This window comes from Zalophus californianus, chromosome 3, assembly GCF_009762305.2.
Source record: "Zalophus californianus isolate mZalCal1 chromosome 3, mZalCal1.pri.v2, whole genome shotgun sequence".
In the NCBI taxonomy this organism is placed as follows: domain Eukaryota; kingdom Metazoa; phylum Chordata; class Mammalia; order Carnivora; family Otariidae; genus Zalophus; species Zalophus californianus.
Window position 1 is genome coordinate 162,579,021 of NC_045597.1, and position 22,696 is coordinate 162,601,716.

The 22,696-nt window shown below is 37.1% G+C and overlaps 1 protein-coding gene across 2 annotated transcripts; it reads right to left on the reverse strand.

The window, feature by feature from the left end:
* Window positions 1-480: 480 nt before the first annotated feature.
* On the reverse strand, window positions 481-21,206 carry WDR12 (WD repeat domain 12). 2 transcript variants are annotated; one of them, XM_027589446.2, is made up of 14 exons: window positions 20,790-21,206; window positions 20,082-20,147; window positions 15,306-15,400; window positions 11,304-11,398; window positions 10,359-10,465; window positions 9,371-9,486; window positions 8,796-8,950; window positions 7,448-7,493; window positions 4,813-4,898; window positions 3,574-3,714; window positions 3,366-3,471; window positions 3,071-3,203; window positions 1,414-1,486; window positions 481-628 (listed from the first exon to the last, which is right to left on the reverse strand). In XM_027589446.2, exons 2-14 carry the CDS (start codon window positions 20,120-20,122, stop codon window positions 551-553), a joined length of 1,272 nt encoding a protein of 423 aa, XP_027445247.1. In that variant the 5' UTR covers window positions 20,123-20,147; window positions 20,790-21,206; the 3' UTR covers window positions 481-550. The 2 variants fall into 2 exon arrangements, with proteins under 2 accessions (XP_027445247.1, XP_027445246.1); XM_027589445.2 differs by lacking the exon at window positions 20,790-21,206 and having other exon boundaries at window positions 20,082-20,631.
* Between the last annotated feature and the right edge of the window lie 1,490 nt (window positions 21,207-22,696).

Below are 22,696 nucleotides of genomic sequence, written 5' to 3' on the forward strand. Positions count from 1 at the left end.
ACTTAGAATATTTCACCAAACTCTTAATTGGCAGCATCTACATGTTTTAATGCTCTGAATACCCACAAAGTCTTATTATAATTAGACACATCACTATTTTACATAAAGCAAATTGTATTTCTAATTTTTTCTCTATTAGAATTTATTAGTTTCCTTAAGATACTTTTTTTAAAGAGCTAACATTGGAAAACTTGTTTGCCCATCAGAAATAAAAATCTGGATAATTAGTATATTTTTAATATATGCTTTTACAGCATTTCAAAAGCAAATCTTAATTCAAACCAATACCTATAAAAGGAAATAAAAAAACTTACTTTCAAGAGTTTGCATATGGCAGAGAGAGCAGGTCACATTTAAATTTTAACAACATAAACTATTGTATAATAAATATAAAATAAAGAAATAGACAGTGATAGCTATCATCAAGGGTGAAAACATCATATAAACTTAAAGAGGCTGCTTTCTGAAACATCACTGATGTAATCTGAGGCTTCTTTATCAATTTCATTTACAGAAACAATCTCTGCAGTCAAATTTATATCATTCGCTTTCATGCCCCCACATGAGAAGTAGTAGGTGAATATCTGTAGGAATACAATTTATTGTCTGCTCCTCCACTCAGAAGTAACTGTGTAAAGGGAGAGGAAAAAAAAAATTTAAGTAAACATAATTATAAACATAAATACCGACTGATTACAGAAGGAATTATGGATGAGCAGTTAACTCGCATTTAGAGTTAATACTTAGATGGACCAATTACATCAATTTTCACTACCATATTATAATACACTATATTAAAACTTTAAAAGTGATCATTTAAATTTGGTTGAGGCATGATATGCTATTGTACTTTCTATGAAGTATTTGCTAAGAAATGTAATAAAATTTAAAAGTCTGAGGTGTGATATAGTTTTACCTATTTAAGAAAATTAAGTTTTATAGGAGAGTATCTTAACTGTTTGCAGGTAAATGGATATTACAAATTATTCAAGTAGCCCTAGGACCTGTATTTGGAAAGAATTCTTTAGCAATAACAGCTAATATACATAAAAATAAGTAAATTGTAATTCTTTAAGCACATTTTTATAGTCTAGACTTATTCTGCAAGATTTTTTAAGGGAGAAATACTTAGAACTAACTGGACTAGTGGAGCAAATTTATGGATTTAAAACATTTCATTAAAATACTTGAGAAAAAAACCACTTCAAAATTTTCAAATTTTACCACTCCTAATTATAAAGAACAAATTTGTTTCTTCTTTGAAAGCAATGTGAGATTTTTATGACTAATATTAAGGGAAACTTAGAATACAGAATTTTAATTATCAGCCACATTGAAACTAGTAACTCCCTAAATACACACCAGATTTATTCTCTATTTTTCCTCTTTACCAAATAACTAATAAATTCTTACCCCAGTGTCTGTCCAGTCTACACTCAGAACTTTGTCTTCATGAGCAGCCAGATCATAGAGAGGAGCTTTACAACTAAAAGATCAAAGTATTACCATGTTATATGCATTTCACAATATTAAAAAAACATTTGACTAACCGTATTTTTCTGAAAACTTTACAGACTTTACCATCCTTGCCCCAATAACCAGTTAATCTTAAGATCCTGAGTATTTACTTGACCATCTCTCCTGATATTCCCCTATCATTAGCAGAATACAGAAATTTACTACAACAAATATTTAGGAAAAATACTATTTATTTATAAGTATTTATTCATAATTAGGCCCATTTTCACACTTCCTTGACCCTCAAATCATAGCTTTATATATCCTTTGTCCATCCATGTATATGCTGATAACTCTCAAGTTTATATCTTTAGTCCAAACTTCTTCCCTGATTTTGATATGCATATCCAATTGCCCATCATCTGGATGTCTCATGGCCCTACAAATTTAAAACAACGCAAACAAAACTCTTGATGTTCCCTCATAAATCTGTTTCTCTACTCTTTTTCCATCACAGTAAATTGCACCAGTAATGGCGCAATTGCTCAGGCAGAAAATAATGGGCATTATCCTTTGATTTCTATCTCCATATTCTGTCCATGAGCTAATAGTGCTGTCTTCAAAATATACCTAGAATCCAACCTAGAACCTCCCTGCTTCCATTCTTCCTAACCTCTTTAGAGCCTGCACAAAGCCTTCCCCATTATACTTAGAATGGAACCCAAGTTCCTTACCATGGTCCATAGGGTCCTGCTCAGTATAACTACTACCTGCTTCATCTCCAGCCACTCTTTTCCTTGCTTACGCCATTCCATCAACACAGGCCCTCTTGCTATTTTGCCAAGATTTTCCCCACCTTATCTGCTGTTTCCTCTAACCATGATTTGTGCATGGCTAATACCTTCCCATTGTTCAATTCACTAGGAAATCACTTTCAAAGAAGAGCCCATTCCTAAAGAAGTATCCCCTTTACTCTGCTTTACTTTCTTCACATCACTTACTACTATTATCAGAAACTATATGCTAATTGCTACATAAAGTATCCAACTAAAATGTAAACAACCTTCTAGATATTAACAAATCATGCATCATAAGGATGTCAGAATACAGATTTAGGTAAACAACAAACAGGTATTTGATTAATACATCTCCACTCTACTTGTAAAAATATTTAAGTAAATTGTGTATGAATTTCATTGGGGGTACTCTGTATATACTAGTATCAAAAAAGAAAACTTTAATATCTAGTTAGCTTTTAAAATATGTATTTTATTTATTTATTTATTTAATTTTCTATTAACATATAATTTATTATTTGATTACAGTTCCATTTATTTAGAGACCATTGGCCTTCTATATTATATTTATATTAAGGTTCAAGATAATAAGATAATTTTTTTCAGAATGCAAAAAATAACCTATCAACATGAAGAAAATCCCTTTGACCATGGCTTTTCTTTCTGACACCAATATTTATCATCTCAGGTCATATAACCAAAAACTTTTCTTTTACCCTTCTGCTTCTGGATAATCTTTTCAGCATTCATTTCATTTTCTCTGTATATAATAAGTAATTGATGTATTTTCTTTGTAGATTATAAATAGGATATACCTTCTTGTATCCCACAGTTTGACGATATTATCTAAAGAACCTGAAATCAGCTGCTGCTCATGGGTAGGAGACCACTTTAATGATGTGACCCAGCCTGTATGTGAGGTTAGGGACAGCGACACCAAAGAACCATCTGAACAAAATAAATAAAGATAATAATTATTGAATTTTAGAAGAGAAGTAGGCAGAACCCAAAACAATGTTTGTAGAAAATTCTTTTTATACACATCTCTAGTGAGAGGAGAAACTGATGTTATTTACACATATTTCTCCTCCAGTGATTTACACAACTCACCTTTAGTTCGGGGATCCCACAGTCTGATATGCCTATCTGTGCTTCCAGATGCTAAACGTTTACAAAGTGGAGAATAGGAGATACAATTAAACACCTTATTTCCTGTCTGAAAAACAAAGAGGAAAGAACATTTAACCATGGTGGGCTAGAAATAACCATCTTTAGATGGCTCAAAGTTAAACAGAGAATCACTGAATTTATGTCTTACCAAAGTTGACTTAAGACTGCCAGACTCTACATCCCACACCCTAATTGTGTGGTCCCAAGATGCACTGCAGATTTCTTCAGCATCTGACCATAGAACCGAAGAAATTGCTTCCTTGTGGCCAGAGAGGGTCACTATGGGAGTCTAGAAATGAAAGATACCCAAAAGGAAAAGCGAAAAGCATTTTCAGTTTAGAATAATTGAAACAATAACAATAGTTATTTACTTCTGAAGCCCATATGCCAGATGCTTTAGCTTTCATATCCTGCCTTATTTCTTCTTTACAACAATCCTCCAAAACAGATATGTATTTTTATTTTATAGATGAAGACAATGCAGCTGAGAAAGAGAACTTGCTCAAGGTCATACAGCTTACACATGGCAGATTTAAGTTTGAACCCAAATATTACTCCAAAGTTTGTAGTCTTTCCTCTATAGCCTGCTGCTTTCCCATTTGTTCTACTTTTTATTTTGAAAAGTATTAATATTAACCCTAACTTGGAGCGCCTGGGTGGCTCAGTTGTTAGGTGTCCTCCTTCGGCTCAGGTCATGATCCCAGGGTCCTGGGATCGAGCCCCACATCGGGCTCCCTACTCAGCAGGAAGCCTGCTTCTCCCTCTCCCACTCCCCCTGCTTGTGTTCCCTCTCTTGCTGTGTCTTTCTCTGTCAAATAAATAAATAAAAATCTTTAAAAAAAAAAATATTAACCCTAACTTAACTCTCTCATATGTATATGTTATATGTAGAAGTTAGCTGAAAAAGTGCTGGGGTCAGGAAGATCTAGGTTTGAGTCAAGGTGCTGCCTTTTTCTTCCTAACTCTTCCAGGTAAATGAATCTCAACAGGTTACTCTCACCCCTTCTTCAACATCTTTTAAGTTCTATTATCCAGTCTTTAAATAGTGCCCATGGTTCATTTATTAGTACTCCAAAATCTCTAATGTTTTTCTCAAAATTAAAATCCCCAAATTAGGTGTAATGTCTATCTTAAATATAAAGAACACATGAAAGAGAGAGGAAAAGAGTTCTGAAATGGGAGACATTAATCTATTTTATTAACTTTGTTATATTTAACCTCCTTAAATATTATCACCTCATCTGTAACGTGAGGGGCTTATATCAGATCATAGATCAGCAAAGTTTCTCATAAAGGTCCAGAAAGTATTTTAGCCTCTCTAGTCTCTGTTGTTCGTTGTTTTTAAACCGCTTAAAAATCATGCTCTCTGTAGTACAAAAATACTTACCCTTGTTAGTCCCAACTGCTCTGTTTTCTGTTTCTTTCTTGGTCGATTTGTGGATTCCTCCATTTCATCTTCTTCATCTGTAGGAACTGTATCACAAAAAATAGATTTGACATGTTAAAAATTTATGATAAATATTAATTGCAAACGATTATTTATTTATTTATTTATTTAAAGTAATCCCCTACACTCAACATGGGGCTTGAACTCATGACCCCAAGATCAGGAGTTAGATGCACTACCAAGCCAGCCAGGCGCCCCCTGATTGCAAATAGTCTTAAAAGAATTCTTATTTTAAGTCAATCAGAGAAAGACATGTATCATATGACCTCACTGATATGAGGAATTCTTAATCTCAGGAACAAACTGAGGGTTGCTGGAGTGGTCAGGGGTGGGAGGGATGGGGTGGCTGGGTGATGGACATTGGGGAAGATATGTGCTACCGTGAGCGCTGTGAATTGTGTAAGACTGTTGAATCACAGATCTGTACTTCTGAAACAAATAACGCAACATATGTTAAGAAAAAAGAAAAAGAAGAAGATAGCAGGAGAGGAAGAATGAAGGGGAGTAAGTCAGAGGGGGAGACGAACCAGGAGAGATGATGGACTCTGAAAAACAAACTGAGGTTTCTGGAGGGGAGGAGGGTGGGGGGATGGGTTAGCCTGGTGATGGGTATTGAGGAGGGCACGTTCTGCATGGAGCACTGGGTGTTATGAATAAACAATGAATCATGGGGGCGCCTGGGTGGCTCAGTTGGTTGAGCGACTGCCTTCGGCTCAAGTCATGATCCTGGAGTCCCGGGATCGAGTCCCACATTGGGCTCCCTGCTCAGCAGGGAGTCTGCTTCTCCCTCTGACCCTCTTCCCTCTCGTGCTTTCTATCTCTCATTCTCTCTCTCTCTCAAATAAATAAATAAAATCTTTAAAAAAAAAAACAAAAACAATGAATCATGGAACAGTACACCAAAACAAATTATGTAATATATGGTGATTAACATAACAATAAAAAAATAAAAAAAAAAAGAATTCTTATTTTTCCGGGTATATGTTTTCTCCATGTTATCTCAACTGGTTAGGGAACGGATATTCTTCCTTATTCTGGTTAACAGAAATTTATATATAAAAACAATACCTGGGTTATCAATCTTCCAAAAGGAGAAAGCAAAAACCAGAGTACACTAAAATCCTAATGTCTAACTGGTTGATATTTTGCTATATCTTTAAGAGCATCATTATGAATATTCATCACTTTACCCTATCTATGAAAAACTGCTTACTCTTAGTTGTAGGAGAGTTCGCCCACACTGCATTTGTATTATGAAGGAATGACAAGGTTAAGAAAACACATTAAAAGAAGATACAATCCAGTCATGTTTATTTTTCTTGACTATTTCACTTTTCTAACGATGAATTAGAAGTATTTTAGACAATAAAATATTCCACAAAAGGAGAATTATCCAAATAAACCAGAAACTTTCTGCCTCAAAACTGTTTGCTTTAAGAGGTGCCTGCATGGCTCAGTCGGTTAAGTGTCCAACTCTTGATTTCGGCTCAGGTCATGATCTCAGGGTCATGAGATCAAGCCCCAAGCTTCAGGCTCCACACTTGGCAGAAGTCTGCCTGAGATTCTCTCTCTCCCTCTGCCTTGCACTCTCTCTCTCTCTAAAATAAACCTTAAAAAACAAAACAAAACTATCTGCTTTAAGCTTTACTGGGAAATCTACTGGATTGACTTCTATATTTCTCACCATCTGACACTGCTCAGGCTCTTCTTGATCTAACTCTACTTTGTGAACTGTATTTAGGGTATTATACTGTAATACAGCAGTTCCCTCAGAAGTAATAGGGATTCTGCTCTGTTTACCTGTTTAAATAATTCTAGACTACCAGTTCTTTTTAATTTAAATATCTGTGGGTCTTCCCCCTCTTTTCTCCTATTATCAAGGTACCTTCCTCTAAGAGTCCTCCCTCCTCCAACTCTTTCTCTTCTAATTGTTCCTTCTATGTTTTCAAAGTAAAAAAATTAAGTTTGGTAAAACTGCATTAAAATTTTTTTTAAGTAAATCAACTTAACTAAGAAATTTCTCTAACAGTGGAGTGTATCAAAATGACTCAAAGTATTTTTATTTCCAGGTTCTGGAATAAGAGAACTCTGAGAACTAAGGCAGTTATGTCCTATTACATCAATCATGTTGTTGGTTACTTGCAGCAATTCAGTGACATGGTTCAATAAATAAGAGAGTGGTAAATAGAAACACTTTTTTAAACACAAAGAAGTATATTCATTTTTCTCTATATGCTCCTTTATTTGTATCCTCAAAAGCTCTGGTTCATTTTTATGGAAAAATGTGTGTTAAATAGTCTTTCACTGAAATTCTTTTTTTTTTTTTAAGATTTTATTTATTTATTTGAGAGAGAGAATGAGATAGAGAGAGAGAGCATGAGATGCGGGGAGGGTCAGAGGGAGAAGCAGACTCCCCGCCGAGCAGGGAGCCCGACGCGGGACTCGATCCTGGGACTCCAGGATCACGACCCTAGCCTAAGGCAGTCGCCTAACCAACCAAGCCACCCAGGCGCCCTTTCACTGAAATTCTTGAAACACCATTAATAAGTCAAAGTACAACAAATATTTAATTTACCTGTAGACCAGATCTTTAGCATCTTATCCCAGGAGGCACTGCAAAACTAAAAAGATATATATAAAGAAAAAAAGAGTATGTAATAAAACCTACCATATTATTTGCCTTGTTTTTTCTATTATAACTTTTAAAACCTTTACTTTGTTCTGAAATCCTTTACTACTATGGTATCTGCATGGCTTCCTAGTCTCCTAGAAGTTTTATCCTCAATCTCAAGGCAATAGAAGGAGCTTACATTCTTATATGGCCCTGTGCCCTGGCTATGGTTGCTTAGATAGAGGTGGACAACTGGTCTACACTGTGCACACAAGTCTCTTTCTCCTTCAGGACCTTTTTTTGAAAACTTGTGTTTCAGAGAGTTGAAGTTAGTCTTTTTCAGGGACTGATGGTATAGGATGTAAAACCTAGGAATACTGAAAACCAGACTGCTTTTTTTTACTGCCATGTGGAAAAAGCCAGTTTGAAGTAAAAGAGAATAAAGTCAACTTAGGGAGATGAGTGTGTGTGGGGGGGGTGTTGCCCCCATTCAAGCTCAATTCCTTTGGTTCCTGAGACCCAAATGCTGGTGATGTGATTTTCACTCCTTCCTGGATCTCACAATCTTTTAAGCTAAAAAAAGTTCAAGATGAGCTTCTCTCTTACGGCCAAAGGATAGGGTATGATAATTCATTTAAGTTTTGACTTGACAATAGGAAAGCCTTATTTATGGCTCAATATGAATAATCATAAATCTTTACCTCTGAATGCATGAAATATCCTCTGTTATGCTAACTGGCAAAGAAATGCTGAAGAAACACTCTTAAATCCAGAATTTTCAATGTGTTTTTAGGGAACTTTCAAATGGCAAGAGAATTTGTAATCCCTCGTAAGTCAACAAAGTGTTATACTCTGGTTTGTTTCCTTTTAACTAACTTGGACCATTTTGTCATGATAGAGTAAATCAGCAATACTAGTAAAACAACCTCTATTAACACTAACCTTAGTGTATGCTAAGGCTTAGATGATCAACTAGACATTTTCACTAGACAGCACTGAGTAGCTCGAAGATTGAAAATGTCAATCACTATAATTAAAGAATGTTACACCGCTTGTTTACCTGATTTCATAAAATTTCTGCAGTTTAACATAAAGTCTAAATCAGAGAAACCCAGACTGAGGAAGTGAATCTTTCTCTTATTTTAAGACTATTTACTTTGGGTTCAAAATCATATTCTTTAATTATCGATTGTTATGAAAGTAGGACAATCACAATGAATACATGAAGAAAAAATTGTTTGCATAAGAAGCTCAAACTCTAATTCAACAGTACTAGTACTAGTACAACTAGTACAACACACCAGCTACTTACTTTAGTTCCCGTGCTATCAACAGCTATAGAATCCACACTTCCAGCATGGCCTCTGCAGCAGTGCAGGGCTTTCACTTTGTTTCTCTCCACATTCCATTCCCATAAGAGAATCGTCTGATCCATAGAAGCACTCAGTAGTAGGCAAGACAAACTATCTGGAGAAAGGAGAACAGAAGAATAAGAACAAATTAGTATAAAAATTTAAAATACATTATGTTCTGAAAGTGAAGAATTGACTTTTTTGTTGTTGAGAAAGACATTAGCCAGCTTTGAAAAAGAAGTAATTTATGGTATAAAAGGATGATTCTTCAAAACTACTATAAAACAGGAGTTTGACCCAGTATTAACTTGAAAGTATATTTTATCTGTTATAAGTTAGTAAGGATTTAACTCTACCACTTACAGATTTTCTTACATAATCTTTTTCTTCCTGAACACTGTATGTTTGAAAGATTTCACAAAAACTGAGGTATGAGGCCCTTCCTACACTGTCCCCATTCTGCCCCAGCACTGAAAATGGCTTATTTCCAATTGCCTATGCAGGATTCCTTTCAGTTTAGGCAAAGAGTCCTAACCTTTTTTCACCCAGGCCACATCTTTTACAACATCTGTATGTCCCACAATTGTCATTATTGACTTTCCTTCCAAGGACCAGATCCGAGAAGTCTTATCATAAGAACCAGTCAAGATCCTAGGAAGAGAAAAAAAAATCGTATGAAATAGAAAAAACAGCTTTTTCAAAACCTGAAATCAATTATATTTCTAAAGCAATGACAAAGTAAACCTTCAGGATTATACTTAAAATTTTTTTAGCATGAAGACTAAGATTTCAGAACACACTAGAATAGATCAGAAGAGGTTACATTTGACTTTTCCTGACCTAAAGATAAAAATGTAACTGAAAAACCCTAGATTTCATTTTTACTACTGTTGTAAACATTACAACTCTCAGGGAACTTGCTTGTAAGGCTTAACAGTCCTTTGTACTGAACTAGTGAAAACCTTTTAATAGAAAAACAGTAAAATCATCTAAAGTAAAAGTAAAACCAGTAAAAACATCACTTGGGTAACAACTCCAGGAAGATATTCTTTGAAAGAAGTAAGCCTGTACTATGATCCACTCTCAAGGGGCTTTTCTACAAGTAAGGCCAGTGAGGGTTTGCTCTGGGCCATCCATACCTGCTCGAATCTAGTCTACCCTTTTTAGTCCTAAAATAGCATGATCTGCACTTCATGGTAGTAGGCTAGGAGATCTGTGGCTATAAAAGGTTTTCTTTCCCCTCTATGAAACAAATTTATCTTTGGTCTTATAAGCAACACACAAATGCCCTAAGACACTTTTCTTTTTCAACAGATAAATGCCACTACAACATCTTGAGACAGAAAAGAAAACCTATTAATAGATGTTTCTTCTTAAACTGAACAGAAAGATCTTTGGTATGGTCACCGATACATACAAAATTACTTTTACAAAGAACACAGAGTCAATCAGAAAAATATTCACATAGTACACTTGAAAAAGACTGTAATAAAATGGATAGAAGAACATTCATATGGCAATACCATTCCTCTGCCCCTCGGACAGAACTGATCCAGTCATCATGGAACATGCATTGCTCTGGCTGAGGGGCAGTATACTTCTCCACATATTCCAATTCCACAACCTCTTCCTAGTCAAAGAGAAAAACCAGAAATCAATCAGGCGGGACAGTTTTAAAACAGTACACTGTGAAAATAAAGGACTCCCAGTTTAATAGGTCTCCTTCATGTCAGTCCCCTACATAACTCAGAAAATTTGGAGCCATGCAAAAGGTGAAAAACTTTATCTGACCTAAAAGTAGTATTAAGAAACACTAATGACCTTGGAAAATTTATGCCAAAAGTGGGGGAGGGGAGAGAAAATAAAAGAAACTTTAAAAAATAAAATCATAAAAGCATTCTGTTTAATGAGGATGATGAAAAAGTTCTGGATATGGACAGTAATGATGCATGTATAATATTGTGAATGTACTTAATGCCACTGAATTATACACCTAAAGATGGTTAAAATGATAAATTGCGGTACATTTTATCACAGTTCTAAAACCTGCCTAAAAGTATAAAAGCAATTATAAATTTTATTTTAAATTATAAAAGCAATATTAAGGAAATTAAATATTAGAGGAAAGGGGAACCACTATAAATCACAATAACCTAATCCATAAGTTTTTATATGTGCACAATCCTTTTGTACACCTTTATTAGTAAACATATATTTGTTATTCCCTTTCTTGACAATTCTTCCACAAATATGAAAATTCCTTCCCATACCCATTCATCTGCATTTCTTAATACACCTTCAGAAGAGGGGATTTCAAAATTTAATACACAAAAACTGAAGTTCAAATTTCTAGAAAAAAAAACAATCAAAAAAATCTTGGTTGCTAAAGATTCAGGTGATTCTAAAAGTTTTCTACATTATCTGAGAACACCGGACATAAAATAGAGCAGGTAAACATTTGAACTTACTGATGAGATGTTTTCCAGTTCCATGTGTTTGAGCAAGGGCATTCGCAGAAACTGGCCCTTGATAAGGAAGTCGAACTCCACATGTTTGTGGAACTCTAAAGAAAATGCATAATAAAATGATCACAACAGCAAAGGTATATGAGAAATCCCCAAACCTATTTTCCCTATTATCCCCAGTGTGGCCTCTGAGTTTCTCCAGAATTTCTTCATGGTAAAATCAGGCCATGTATTCCAATACACTATGTGATTTTTAAGAACAGAGTACTTTCTTCTGTTGCTATAATTTTTTATTGGTGGTACTGGGATAATTATCTCCATTTAAACAAACTTTTTATTCAATGGATAATTTCAAATATATATAAAAGTAGAAATAACATTATGAATCCCCATCCCCATCACATATTATGACAATTACCAACTTACGGGCAATCATCTATACACCTCATTCCATGCCTCTGCTGGTTTATTTTAAATCAAACCCTAGAAATGCTATCATTTTATCTGTAAATGCTTTAGTATTTCTAAAATATAAAGACTTAAAAAAATAGTGGCGATGATAAAAAATTTAATCATTATTCCTTTTAATATCAAATAGCCAATGTTCATGTTTCCTTGTTTTATAAATGTCTTTTCACAGTGAGTTTTTTAGAATTAGCATCCAAAGTCCACACATTATATTTGATTAATATGTCTTATTTAATCTTTAACAGTTCCCCCTCCTCCTTTTTCCCCCTTGCCATTTATTTGTAAAAGACACTGGGTCATCTGTCTTCTAAATATTTCTTACATTCTGGATTTGATTACATCTCCAAGGTGTCCCTTAACATGTTTCCTCTACCACCTACATGTCCTGTACACTAGGCAGACCTAAACACTTGATTAGATTTCAGGTTTGCTTTGTTTTTTTTTTTTTGGTAAGAATATTTACACACAGTATTATGTGTTTCCTACTGCATCACACCAGGAAGTGCATTATCTTGTTATATCTCTGTGATGTGAGAATCTGTATCTGGGCTCTGATGATGTCAGTCTTATCCCATCCATCATAATTTTCTGTCAGCCTTTTAATTAATAGTTTTATCAGCTATTGATAATTACTACTTAACCCCATATTTCCCTTGGAGTTACAAAATGCTAAAAATTCTTCATTCTTTCTGAATTTATTAGCTAGGTTACTTCTGAAAGAACTCTCATTGGATTATTTGGATTGTTAATTTTTAAAAATCTGAAATCTGAATCATTTGTATCTTCAACTCAAGAGCAATGACTTTATTATTTAATTTATAAAAAAAGAAACCAATGTTCATTCTACAAATTTAGAAAAATATGCAACTGTTTGGGCAACAAATATCCATATACTGGTAATGCAAAACATCTATTTCAAGAATTTTTTTTTTTTAAGAGTGAAAGAGTGTGAGTGGGTGGGGAGAGGCAGAGGGAGAGAGAGAATCCCAAGCAGGTTCCACACCCAGCAAGGAGCCCAACGCAGGGCTCAATCTCACGACCCCTGAGATCATGACCCTAGCTGAAATCAAGAATTGGAGGCTTAATGGACTGAGCCACCCAGGCACCCCTATTATGTATTTGAATAATTCTTATTCCAGTTCAGAGACTTTTTCTTTTTTTCTTTTTTTAAAGATTTTATGTATTTATTTGTCAGCGAGAGAAAGAGCCCAAGCAGGGGGAGCGGCAGGCAGACCAGGCAAAACAGGCAGAGAGAGAAGCAGGCTCCCCGCTGAGCACAGAGCCCAATATGGGACTTGATCCCAGGATCCTGGGATCATGACCTGAGCCAAAGGAGTTGCTTAACCGACTGAGTCACCCAGGGGTCCCTCCCAGAGACTTTTTCAATAAGAAGAATATATGATAGTCTGGTAATTTAGAAGTAACTATGTATCAAAATCTCTATACATCAACAAATGAAGTAAAGATAAGGACCTATGGGAAATGCTTCGTGAGTATCTCTGAATGAAGAACAATAGCTTGTTAGTAATGAAAAAATTGCAGACCCTGCCACCTGCCCCACGGAAAAAAAAATTGTTCAAAAACATCTCAGGGGCACCTATCTGGTTCAGTTGGAAAACCATGAGACTCTTGTTCTTGGGGTCATGAATTCAAGTCCCACTATGGGTGTACAGATTACTAAAAAAAAGAAAAACAAAACAAAACATCATCTCAAACTTAACAAAAAAAATTATGCAGTTATTTGAAGATGGAGAAGGGGAAAACATTAGGCATTAGTTTATCACTCTCACCTCTCCATTCCTCCAACTAGGGTAGAATCAAAAGAATTCTGAAGCATCAGAAACCTCTGTTTAAAAATATGCTTGCTTTGTGGTGCCTGGGTGGCTCAGTAGGTTAAGGGTCTGCCTTCAGCTCAGGATGATCCTGGAGTTCCCAGGATCAAGCCCCACATCAGGCCCCCCCTTCATCGGGGAGTCGGCTTCTCCCTCTCACTCCCTCAAATAAAATCTTTTAAAAAATAAAATGAAATAAAATAAAAACTTGTCAATGACATCACCATTTGGAAGCAAGCATATTTTAATTTTTTTAATTTATTTTATCTTTTTTAAAGATTTTACTTATTTGACAGAGAGAAATTGAGAGAGAGGGAGAGAGCATGCACAAGCAGGGGGAGTGGGAGAGGGAGAAGTAGGCTCCCTGCTGAGCAGGGTGCCTGAGGCGGGGCTCGATCCTAGGACCCTGGGATCATGACCCAAGCCAAAGGCAGACATTCAACCAACAAAGCCACCCAGGTGCCCCAACAAGTTTTGTTTTTAGAGATCACACTTTATGTTTTTTTCAATGTTTCTGTTTAAATCTTCTATTTTTTGTATGTTTCATTAATTTTTAAAAAAAGTCTTACTACAGAAAATGTCAAACATAAGCAAAAGTGGAGAATAATATAATAAACCTTCATATACCTCTCACCCAATTTCAATAATTATCAACTCATGGGCAATCTTGTTTCATCAATATTTTTGCATACTCTGTTCATATTAATTTTATGGGCTAATTTATTTTCATACAACAGCATATGTTTAATATTTGTATCTTTTAAATGTTTTACTTGATACCCTTTATAAACCTTTATCCATTAATTTTTCAATGAATTCTAAATACTTAAAAAATACCAGTATTAATACTGGCATCTGTTATTACACAAAATAAATACTCAAATAGTGACACTGTCATTTTGCTTTGTAGAAGTGTAGCAAGTGGGCACCTGGGTGGCTCAGTTGGTTAAGCGACTGCTTTTGGCTCGGGTCATGATCCTGGAGTCCCGGGATCGAGTCCCGCATCGGGCTCCCTGCTCAGCGGGGAGTCTGCTTCTCCCTCTGACCCTCCCCCCTCTCATGCTCTCTCTCTCTCTCTAATAAATAAATAAAATCTTTAAAAAAATTAAAAAAAGAAGTGTAGCAAGTAAGACCCAAGCACCTAGATGCCTGTTCTATGCCTACCCATCCCAACCCTCCCTAGCACAATCACAATGTCATAACTCTTACACTAAAATATTATTCCTAAATCTCAACCACCTTACCTCCACATTGCCTTAAAAGCAGATTAAACTGAAATAATTTTTTCTGAAAACTTCTATTTCAAAGCACTTAAAAAAGTATCATGCAGGGGCGCCTGGGTGGCTCAGCCGTTAAGTGTCTGCCTTCAGCTCAGGTCATGATCCCAGAGTCCTGGGATCGAGCCCTGCGTCGGGCTCCCTGCTCAGCGGGAAGCCTGCTTCTCCCTCTCCCACTCCCCCTGCTTGTGTTCCCTCTCTCACTGTGTCTCTCTCTGTCAAATAAATAAATAAAATCTTTAAAAAAAAAAAAGTATCATGCAGCAGGGAAACCCATGTTACAGTTTATAAATTTTACCATTACAAAATGCATACAGTATCATTAAAATAAGGCCAAAAGAGGGGGAAATTAAATAAAAATGTGATGTATTTTAGTGTAGTTAGTGGCACTGCACCCTCTCCTAACTTCTCAAAGCCTTTATACCCACCTTTTTTGGCCTCCAGCAATTTATTGATGATGTTACTAAGGTCAGCAATTTCAGAGGCTGCAGGAATTGAGAAGGGAACATCATCTACTGCATATCTGTAAAAAGGAAATGATATGTCAAAGTCAAGTCTACAGATATTTTAACAAATGTGCATTTATTCATTCAACAAGTATTTACTGGGTATTTAATACATGCCAGACATTTTGCTACGTCGGGTTAACAAAAATCAATTAGCACATGATCTCTGTTCTCAGAAAGGGTCAGATAATCAAAATACAATAAAAGTACATAAGAACAATGTCTTTTTTTTATTATGTTATGTTAATCACCATACATTACATCATTAGTTTTTTTTTTTTTAAAGATTTATTTATTTATTTGAGAGAGAGAATGAGATAGAGAGAGAGAGAACATGAGAGGGGGGAGGGTCAGAGGGAGAAGCAGACTCCCTGCTGAGCAGGGAGCCCTATGCGGGACTCGATCCTGGGACTCCAGGATCATGACCTGAGCCGAAGGCAGTCGCTTAACCAACTGAGCCACCCAGGCGCCCATACATCATTAGTTTTTGACGTAGTGTTCCATGATTTATTGTTTGCGTAAAACACCCAATGCTCCATTCAGTATGTGCCCTCTTTAATACCCATCACTAGGCTAACCCATTCCCCCACCCCTCTCCCCTCTAGAACCCTCAGTTTGGTTCTCAGAATCCATAGTCTCTCATGGTTCGTCTCCCCCTCCGATTTTCCCCCCTTCATTTTTCCCTTCCTATCTTCTTCTTCTTCTTCTTCTTTTTTTAACATATAACGTATTATTTGTTTCAGAGGTACAGGTCTGTGATTCAACAGTCTTACACAATTCACAGCAATGTCTTAAGTGAGATATAGAATGGGAGAACAAAGAAGCTGTAGATCATTTCAACCAAAGGATAGAAAAATGGGATGTAAAAGTATGCACAAGAAAGATCATTCTTAAGTTTTATCTGGAAAGTGACTTTGTCAGGTAACAGGGGTAGACAGAAGGGGTGCAGAAAAACAAGAAGAGCAGCAACCAATAGCTAAAAATTATTAAACTGCCCACTCAGCCTATTCCACAAAGTGTGATTTTGCTCTAGACAGTGACCAAAGGTAAGGTTAAGGAGATGTGCACAGAGTGGTTAATCTACTACGTAAACTAATTTTTACTTCTTTCCCTAGGCAATGAGGTACCACTGTAGTAGTCCTAATTAAAGAATAATATCATCGGAATTTTGTTTCATTTGATCTTCTTGGCAGCACTGTTGAGACCGGATTAGAGGAACACACAACAAGGGTCAAATTAGAAAACTCTTGTAAGAGAGAATGGGAGAAAATATGTGCAAATCACATTTCTGATAAAGAACTTGTATCTAGAATATATAAAGTACGCTTACAACTCAATAATAAAAAGACAACTTAATTTAAAAAATGGGCAAAGAATTAAAAGACATTTCAACAAAGAAGATATACAAATGGCCAAAAGGCACAGGAAAAAGATGCTCCACATCATTATTCACCAAGGAAATGTAAATCAAACCACACAACATCAGCTTGCAGTCACTATAACAACTATAATAAAAAAGAACGAAGTGTTGGTGAGGAAGTAGAGAAATTCGAACCCTTATTCATTACTGATGGGAATGTGAAATGGTGCAGTTGCTCTGGGAAAACCTGGCAGTTCTTCAAAAAGTTAAACATGGAACTACCATTTGACCCAGCAACTCCACTTCTAAGTATATACCCAAGAGAAATGAAAATACATGTCCACAGAAAACCTTGTACACAGGGGTGCCTGGGTGGCTCAGATAGTTAAGCAACAGACTCTTGGTTTCAGCTCAGGTCATGATCTCAGAGTCATGAGATTGAGCCCCATGTCAGGTTCCAGGCTTAGCTCGGAGTCTGCTAGGGACTCTCTCTCCTCCTTCTGCCCCTTTCCCCTGTTCACTCTCTCTACCCATTCTAAAATAAATAAATCTTTAAAACAAGAACAATAAAACCTTGTAAAAAGTTCACATCACCACTACTCATAAGAGCCAAAAAGTGGAAACGATCCAAATATCCATCAACTTAAAAATTGGAAACAAAATTTGGTATCCCATATACCCATATAATGGAATATTATTTAGCCATAAAAAAGAATGAGTACTGATACATATTACAATATGGATGAACATTGTAAACATCATCCTAAGTGAAAGAAGGCAATCACAAAAGACTACATATTATATAATTACATTTATTTTTTTAAGATTTTATTTATTTGAGAGAGAGTGAAAGCTAGAGAAAGAGAGAAGCAGACTCCCCACTGAGCAGGGAGCCCGATGTGGGGCTCCATCCCAGGACTCCAGGACCATGACCTGAGCCGAAGGCAGTTGCTTAACCAACTGAGCCACCCAGGCACCCCTATATAATTACATTTATACGAAATGTCCATAACAGACAAATCCACAGAGACAGAAAGTAAATTAGTGGTTGTCAAGGGCTGGGGTTGGAAGGATTAGGGGGTAATAGCTAAATGGTGGTGGAAAATGTTCTAAAACTGTAGTGATGGTTATACAATTTTGCAAAAACTGAACACTTTATTTCTATTTTATTTTTTTAATTAAAAGATTTTATTTATTTATTTGACAAAGAGAGAGAGAGCACAAGCTCAGGGAGCAGGAGAGGGGAGAAGGACCCTGGGATCATGACCTGAGGCAAAGGCAGATGCTTAACTGACTGAGCCACTCAGGTACCCCAATATTGCACACTTTAACGTGTGAATTCTGTTGTATGTGAATTATATTTCAAGAAAGTTGTTACTACAAAAAAAAAAAAAGTCTAAAGCCTGATTTAAAGCCCTAGCTGTGGGGAATGGGAAGGTTTCAAAAGATGTTAAGGTAGAATCCAGGGGCTCATCAATACATGATACAATAAATCTCTTTTTGCCACAATGAGGGAGGGGGCTTCAGATCTTGTTAAAATGTAGATTTTCAATAAATAGGTCTGAGGTGGAGTCTGAGATTCTGCTTTTTCTAATAAGCTCCCAAGTGATGCTGATTCTGCTGATCTTCAAACTACACTTTTAGTAGTAAGGCTGCAATTATATATATATATGTATCAAACCTGAAAAAAAATCAGCAATAATTTAGGTTCTCCAAAAGGTAACAAAACCTAGAATTAAAGTTTTAGGTTTTTCTGGGGGCGCGTGGGTGGCTCATTCGGCTGAGCGTTCAACTCTTGGTTTTGGCTCAAGTCCTGATCTCATGAGTGGTGAGATGGAACCCTGTGTTGGGCTCAACACCCAGTGGGGAGTCCACTTGGAATTCTCTCTCTCTCTTGCTCCCCTGCCCCTCCCCCCACTTGCACATAGGTGCTCTCTCTCTCCAAAATAAATAAATCTTAAAAAAACCCTCCCAAAAAGTTTTTGGCTTTTCCTTTCGCTTATTATTTGGTCAGTAAAATGAGGGGGAGAAAGTAGCATAATTCATATACATGTATATGTAATTTATATACATGTGAAAAAAACTAGTCCCCCCCATTTTACTCACCAGAACATATTATGTATAAGAAGCAAAAACTTAATTTTTAGGTTTTGTTACCTTTTTGAAGAATTTAAACACACACACACATATATAATGTTTATCCATTTATCTCAGGGGTTAAAACATAGTGGTCTATTATTTCTTAAAAATTCATGTGAATCAACAATTATCTCAATAAAAATTTCAATTAGAAAAAAAATACAGTGGTCATGTTATTGTACCACATTCCTTGATGACCAAGTATAAATACTCATGTGCATTGATAATACAACTTATGTATCCCGTAAGCAACAAGAGGAGTGAATAGGATTTACCCAGTCAACTCATAAAACTACAAAGAATCAAAGACATCATCTTAATTGAGGTGGGAGTTTTCTAGTTTACCACTGATATTAGCTTGTTAATACAACAAATATTCATTATATATTATCAGTACAGGAAGAACTCGACAAACATTTGTTGACTCAGTCAATCCAAGAACTGTAATACACAGTCCCCTACCACCAAAAGACTTACACTATACCTGAAGAGACACTAAGAAAAATTAATAGTGTAATATACACCGCAATACAGTTAGGTTTCAAATGAATGCTACTGACCTAGGGTCCATTAGTAAAAGTGCTCAAATATACATATACACACTCATATATATACACATACATGTGTAAGCATGTATATAAATACACATACCTGTCACTGAATTGACTTTATCAAAATACTCCTAAATACTCTTTATCAAAAACCAGTTCTACCAACCCCCTATTCAGAGATCCACTATCTAGCCTGGTTTAGAAAAACATCGTCTATCACCTACTTAAAAAGAAAATAAACCTGTGTTTTCAGAAACTGTGAAACACCACTAAAAGGCAGCCTGTAACGACTAGGTCCATTGTTCACTTTTAAAATTACGTATATGCTTCATTCAGGAAGCAAACTTGAAGCCCTTCAGATCCCTCTACACTCGCAATTCAAATTATACACAGCCTAGGAAGCTAGGCAAATAAGGATCTGTGATCTCAGAGGTCGATCCCGGAAAAATCCTGGCAAGGTATAGGTTCCGATTGTGCGGAAAACTCTATCAAGCCAGGAGTACAGGGGGTAAAAAAAAAAAAAAAAAAAAAAGGCGGGGAGAAATTGAGAGCAAAGACAACCGAGGCTCCACAAAGTCATACGGAAGGAGTTCTTGGGAAGGAACCTCGGGAGGCGAGAGGAGAGGAAAGAAAAGGACGCTTACTTACTTCTTGTTGTCAGTGAAGAAGCGTGTCTGGAGCTGAGCCATGGCTAGGAGTACACACAAGGCTTGTCTACAGAAACGTAAGGGGTAATAGTCAGACAACAGGCTCTCTGGTCTCTTAAGACTACAAAGAGAGGCAGCTCAAAATTAGCTCGCACAGATACGCGAGAAGATGCAGTCTTCTGGGCTTCCGCTTTCCTTCCTCCGGCCTCCACAGCAACGAGACAACCACGAGGCTGCTCTTACACAGACACCCAGCCCACAAACATCAACTACCTAGTCCTAGATTTAGGAATCATCGATTAGTGAAGCATAGTTTTAAAGGCGGAGTGTCCCTAATTTTTTAAATTTCTTTTAATATATTTAGGCCTGTGGTCGATTATGAAGATACGGAAAGGCCCAATTCAAACTGTTTCTCTTTTTAATTTTAAGAGGTTGTCTTCCGAACCGATACTTCAAATACAGTTCTTAGACACTACCACTCCCAGAAAGCAGCGCTTCTCAGACGCTGTAACCACTGGGAATTGTAGTCTTTTTTGCCACGCTGCCCTCAGGGTATCTTATTTACATTAAATTTTCCCAACTCCAGTCAGATATCTATTATATTTCCTCTGCCTTCACCTTTAATTTACTAAAGGCTTTTCGGCCTTATTTTCTTACGCATACTCCCAATCATAACCTCCCTCTACGGAGACTTTCGGAAGGCTCCCACCTCTAGCTTCAGGCTTTAGATCCAGGTTAGCGTCAGGGATACGGGAGAACGAATCAAAAAGGAAACGGACGACGGTGGCCGATAGTGGTCTAGTCTCACAGTACTGCGCTGCGCGCTCTCAGAAGGATGCGCCTGCGCATTGTGCTGGTCTCCATGGCAGGGCCTCGGAGCCAAGACGAGGTTGAGTAGACTCGTTTTGAATTTTCTCCCCTCTGCTCCGGCACCTTGTGAACTTCCCTCCTCGCCCTGTAGGGCTCTCGGAAGCGGCGGGACTAGGGGAGTTGGGGGTTTGGCCGAGTTGTCGGCGCCCACGAACGGGACACTATCTCCCAACCCCCATTTCTTTCCTCCTGCCTCCTCCTCCCGTCACCTCCTAACCAGCCTGCTCCCTGAAGCAACCGCTGGCCCCCGCCCCCATCTGCAGTCGGGCCCGGGTGGTGCCTTCCGCGCCCAGCCTCGGGGCCTTTTCGGGGCCCCACACGATGAGGCCCACTACCCCCCCTCCCGGGGCCGCGCTGGGGGGGGGGGGCGCTCGGGAAGGCAGGCTGGAGAAGGAGATTAAGTGTCTGGAGGAGGGTTGCTGAGCCCCAGGGCGCGCCACCGCCGCGGAGAAGGACCCGGACCCCTTGGGCGGGAGCGCCTAGTGTGTGGTCCTTCGCGCAGCCAAGAGCCCCGCTTTTTAGATTTTGTGTTTTTTGTTTTGTTTTGTTTTCTCCTTATGAGCCCATTTATATCTTCTGGTTAGAGGGGGAAAGGCGTCCTCTCCCACATTCTCCTACAATTTTTGACTTTTTTTTTTTTTTTTTTTTTGGTCTTGAAGTTACCTAAAGGCCTATGCCTTAATCTAAATGGTCCGGAGAGTTACTCTAATTGAATTTAGTTATTTCGCTGTGGGAGGGTGGATGGAGAGATACTATCTAGATCTCAAAGTCACATTTTGAGTCGTTCGCCAAAACTGCAAGAGACATCAGTTTAGAATCAGGCAGAACTGGATTGCAGAATTTGTGGGCAGAGCGGTATGTGTGCAGGTGAAAACAACTAAAGTTTTCCTTTACGTTGTTTAAAGATGCGCTGCAATTAAGTAGGCACCTGGTATTTAAATAAACCATAGCCTATGAGAAAGTATTTAAACAATTTTAAGCGGAAAAATAATCTTTTATTGGAAAGCAATGATAATGAAAGTAGGACTATTTTCAATTCACTCACCTTTCTATTATGCGGGCTCTCGAACCTGAATGCCTCAACTACTTATTAACCGCTCTGTGCCACACTTGGGTCACTGTAAGAATTAAACGCCACATAGTAAATGTTAAATTTATCACCATCATTATCATTTAGATGTCTGTTTGGCTAGAACCTTTGCCAACCTGAACAAGTAAGAGAATAGCTTCATGGTTAGAGGAATAAAAAGAAAATCTCTCTGCTGAAGTCCTAGGAAAGGAAGGACTGGGCTTGCAAATAGAACCTGTGGTCATTTAACCATGTGATTCATTGTAATGGTGAGAATTGTATGCCTTAGACCACCTGAAGCTTGAAACACTTTCTTAACTGAAGTCTTGCTATTTAATCCATATTTTCTGAATTTGGTAGACGTGGAAAGAAATTTAACAGTTTTAAACATTTTCCTTTAATCATAAGTGATTTTTTTAGTTACAGCAGTAAAATTGCCTGAATTAACATTCATAGAGCTGGAAATAACCTTCATATAATTAGGTTCTTTTTCAGATTATTTTTTTACTATTGATAAAATATTATTGGTTAAAATATCTTTTAAAAATTTATAGTTAGAGGAGTTCCTGGCTGGCTCAGTCAGTGGAGCATGCATCTTTTGATCTCCGGGTTGTAAATTCAAGCCCAAAATTGGGGGGGGGGGAGATTACTTAAAAATAAAATCTTAAAAATAACGA